The sequence below is a fragment of the Myotis davidii genome, unplaced genomic scaffold (genome assembly GCF_000327345.1).
Source record: "Myotis davidii unplaced genomic scaffold, ASM32734v1 scaffold370, whole genome shotgun sequence".
Classification (NCBI taxonomy): Eukaryota; Metazoa; Chordata; class Mammalia; order Chiroptera; family Vespertilionidae; genus Myotis; species Myotis davidii.
The window spans coordinates 16,874,240-16,878,967 of record NW_006288615.1 but is presented as its reverse complement, the minus strand read 5'-3'; the positions used below and the strand labels follow the sequence as shown (position 1 = coordinate 16,878,967).

The window sequence follows — 4,728 nt, the reverse complement described above, 5'->3', positions numbered from 1 at the left end:
ATATATATATATGAAGGAAGTTATTTTTATATGCAGTGCTTCTGTGTACAGTAAAACCATAATTCTCCAAGCCAACATATGAGAACCATTGGTCAAAAAACAAAGAATAGATACACTTGCTTTCCTAGAGATTTCTCTAAGAGCCTAATTTCCTTTTCTGCTTTGCATTTTCTTTCCCCTGCAGATTCTGTTTTAAATGACTTTGTTATGATGCACTGTGTTTTTATGCCAAATACCCAGCTTTGCCCAGCCCTGGTGGCCCAATATCCTTTTTCTGTGAAAAGTCTCTATTCCCTTCAAGACACTCTACATGTGCATGGCCATTACCTCACCCCAGCCTCTGAAGGTAAGTCATGGCCCAGGCAGAGCTGTGCTCCCCCAGCAGAGACCCCAGCTCTCCGTGGCATGATTTTGCTGTGTCATGTTGGAGGATTTCTTCCTCATTACTGGTGCAAAATGGGAATCACGTCACTTCAGGAAGGTGGTACCGGTTAGAAACATACATGCCTGGGAGGTAGGCTAGAGAAATGTATGGAGAAGAATCCGGGAGTATTACTAGGGGTAATACTGACCTGGGAGGCAGGCATTGTACCTGCTAGGATACTGGGCACATTTGGCTGTGACCTGCTTGTGTTCCTCCTCTCAGCTGTAGTAGTAATCAGACCACTAATCCACTGGCTTAAAGACAAGTTATCATTAGGGGATAGCTTTCCTTTTGCATTTGTCCTAGTCCATCCTCTCCACTAGATACTGAAAATTCATTCCTTCTTTGCTATTTTTATTATCATTACATTTACTTAAAGTTATAAAACTTGAAATTCTAATGGCAGTTCTTCTTGGCAGCTTAAAAGTTGAGTTTGTTTGGGGCAGCTTTTCAATAGTCGATTGAATTGACCACTTGGCATACCATGTCTGGCTCAGAGGGAACTTTCAGAAAACGTAAATTAAGTAAAAGAAGTAAATATTATTAATAAGACACACTCTCAATTTGGGGGTTGGGGGCCATGTGAAAATGTATTTTCCGATTCTGCTTTATTTTTAAAGCACCAAAAATGTAGAACCCAAAACACTTTGGCCTTTTGTGAGCAGTTAAATATATTGAAGGAGAATAGCTTTCTTTTTTTCTGGGCAATCCAATCAACATTGGGAATGCTTTCCTTTTTCAGAATTATAATTGCCCTATCTGATTCTCATTTTCTTGTTCACCCATCATTCTCTTTGAAGTCAATAGAATGCGTGAGGATAGGAGATTTGAGTTGAATGTGTTATTCAGAGGGAACTGCAAGAGTGAAATTTGGGTATTTGCCTGGGAACTATCTTACTAAGTAAAGACAGCTTAATGAGACTTATATTTTATATGTTCCTTCTGGCTCATAACCAGTTTTTCTCAAGTAAAATTAACACACTCAGAATCTCTCTGTGCTCCTTCAGCTCCATACACGGTAGTCATTCTTAGATTTGTTGGAAGGAAAAATAAAAACCACCATTGAATATACACTAATTTTTTCAACAGCACATGGATAAGCTTAAGTCAAACAAAATAAAAGAAGAGTAAGAGAGTACAGTGGACTTAAAACCCAAAGGAAGAGTAAGAGTACTGTGGGCTATAAGTCATATCATCTTACTACTCAAGCCCCCACCACTAAGTTTATTTTTTGCAAATTCTGATTTGTTCATTTATTAGCTTGTTCTCCTCCAGAGTTTATTGAAAACATTCGTTACCAACCTCTGTTTTTAAATAAAAAATCCTAAAGTCCTGGCCATTCTAGGTAGGAAGGTATGGCAGTAATGATGTTGGGGGCGAGGGGAGGTGGAGACAGGGAAATGAACAATAGAATCAAGAGGAACCTGTGTACCCAATCCTAGTTCTTTTCTCAGGAGATACAGGGAACCCAGGGTGGCTGGGTATCACCTACCACCTAGTGCTCTAGACCCCCCTCATCATACTTGGCCCTGCAGGAACCTAGATTCTCTCCACTGTTCTATTTGGAATCAATTACTTACGTGTCAGGCGCCATGCTAAGAGCATTGGCCTGTAACATACCACTTCCCCATACAGGAGTCTGTTGGGTTAGTATTAGCTTTATGACACAAATGAGGATTTTGAAGTTCAGAAAAATGGAGTGACGTGCCCAAGGCAGTGACAGAGCCATGATTCACCCAGGTCTCAGCATTCCATGCCTGGGTATGGCGGCTATTTCTGTATAACTTAGTTCCTTAAAAGCTTATCCTTTAATTACCATTTAAGAACATTTTTTGACATTGTATTGCACAACTGAGGTGGCTAAAACCAAAGTAGGCCTAATTTATTGGAAGCAAATAGATGGAGTGTCCAATAGAACATTTGTAATGATGGGAATGTTCCATATTTGTGCTGGCCCAGCAGCCACTGGCCTTGAAATTGGCTACTATGATGGGTGAACTGAATTTTTATATTGTATTTAACTTTCATTAATTTAAATAGCCACTTGGGCAGCCTAAGCCTCGTTCTTAGATACTGGGAATAAGAGCCTCAAACAAGAACTACTGTTCTGTAATGCCCGGGAGGGTGTGCCTGGGAGGGCATGCCGGAGAGTTTATCCTGCTGCGTGCAAGCAAATGGAAGAGGCTCTATCCCAGAAGGCCATACATGTCTAAGTGCTTCTATGTAATGCTAAGGATTCAGTTTTTAATCCCTTTCTATCTGGGGAGATGTTATATAAGCAACCTTTCTTTGGTTATGAGTAACATGAGACAACCATGACTGGCAACGAAAGGAATCTAAGAAAAATATGGGGTAACTCAGAGCATTGAAGGAATCTTTGAAGAGCCCAGGCCTTAGAAAGGGGCTCAAGGCAGCACCTGAAGGCAGTGCTGTTGGGGTAAATCTGCTCCAACATCCTGGGCCCTCACCTCCTCCCGTATCTCCGGGAAGCGGGGGCCAGTTGGCTTACCTTGGGTCACTGCTGACATCTTAGTCAAGGGAAGGCAATGCCCTTTACTGGAGGGAGACCGCCTATGAAGAAAAACAAAGTGCAGAAATAGATGATGGGCAGACAAAACCAGCATACACATAAACCGCGTAACACCACATGCACAGCGACGGGGGATACAATGTAAAACTGAACAAGGGAGTTAACCCCCATGTTCTTAACACGGGATGTAAGGATATTAAAATACTTAACCAAGTTCCATTTAAGCACCCAGTTAAAGTGTGTTGCTTTGGCTGAGTGTTTTCAAAGTACTTAATATGTGACTTTTCACAGCAGCCCTCTGTAGAAGTCAGTATTTTCACTCCTCTTTTTCCAAATCAATAAGTTAGAATAATGAAAAATTATGATTTGCTCAGAGAAAGGTAATTACTAGTACAGAAATGATTTAATTCTTGAGCTACTGACACTTAGTTCTGTCCTTATTCCACATTGTGTTTCTCCTCCAATTTTGCTTTTAGCACAGAGGAAGGTGGTAGAACTCTGTTTAACATTAATATTTCAGGCCTTTTATGTGCTAATGAGAGAGAGTCTCTATTCATTAGATATGCTTGGGACATGATTTGACCTGATGAATACAAGTGCTTTATAATGAGTTTTTAAAATTATATTTGTTCAGTTACTGTACTTTTCATCTCCAGTTTTTTTAACCTTTTTAAAATCTATACTTAAAATTCAGTTCAATCTTCCATTAGTCTTTAAAAGGAAAATTAAAACCAACTATCACCTCACCAGGTATTACTATTGTTAACATGTTAGTATGTATCCTTCCAGTCTTTTTAAAAAAACAAATAGATTTATAATTATAAATATAATAATGGGATCATACTATAAATAATTGTGTGTGCTTCGTCACTAAACAATACTTTATGAATATCTTTCATAATACTTTTTCACACCATTTTTCTAAATATAGATAGCTTTGTCATCTTTAAAACTAAAACATTCTCACTGTAAAAAAAAAAATTCAATTTACAGAAAAAGAGAAGAGAGAAAAATTCATCTGGTCTCTTACCACTGTTTTGTGAAAAACCTTCCAGAAATTTTATATAATTTCATATACATGAGATCATGTTACATGTGGGTTTTTTTGTAATATTTTTTCCCTCTTACTGGTATGTTGTGGATATCTTTTCAAATGTGTATGTGTGTGTGTGTGTATACATACATACATACATATATAATTTTTTTCAGGTAATTCCACAAACATTTATTGGGCACTTACAATGTGTCATACAGTGCTGGGCAATAAGGTGACAAAGATGAGTGAAAAAAACACTATCATTTTTAATGACGCAATATTATATGGTAGATATGTCATAATTTACTTTCTTAGCCTCTTCCTATTGGATATGTAGATTATTTTCACATTTTTCCTGTAACAAATATAAGGGGATGAATCTACGTCCTTCCAGCTAAATCTTTGCCCACATAGATGATAATATTGCTTTAAATTTCTAAAAGTAGGCAAAGAATATGTAATATGTTAACATGTTTGGTGTTCATTACCAAATTGCTCTCTGATTGTCTTAATTTCTGTGTTTCATGACTACACTCTGCTATATTTTTGTTTATATACAAACATAGTCAGTCCTTTAATTCAGTATATGATCACAACTAAGTTAATATTATTTTGAATTTAATAACTGTATCCTTGATTCAGAGCATTTTCATACATTTACTTTATCATTCTAACACCCAGTCCCCACTTTGAGGCAAAAAATGGACTGGTATGATATTTATTTCATTCTATTTCTCC

General features: G+C 37.6%; 1 protein-coding gene across 7 annotated transcripts in view; it reads left to right on the top strand.

Annotated features, from left to right (window-relative positions):
- The window catches only part of RAPGEF4 (Rap guanine nucleotide exchange factor 4), a 225,534-nt gene that overhangs the window by 168,397 nt on the left and 52,409 nt on the right, over window positions 1-4,728 (top strand). For all 7 annotated transcript variants that reach the window (XM_006760619.2, XM_006760617.2, XM_015561981.1 and 4 more), the window contains one exon: window positions 185-263. In XM_006760619.2, the coding sequence (XP_006760682.1) occupies window positions 185-263 (79 nt within the window). The remainder of the gene's footprint in view (window positions 1-184; window positions 264-4,728) is intronic.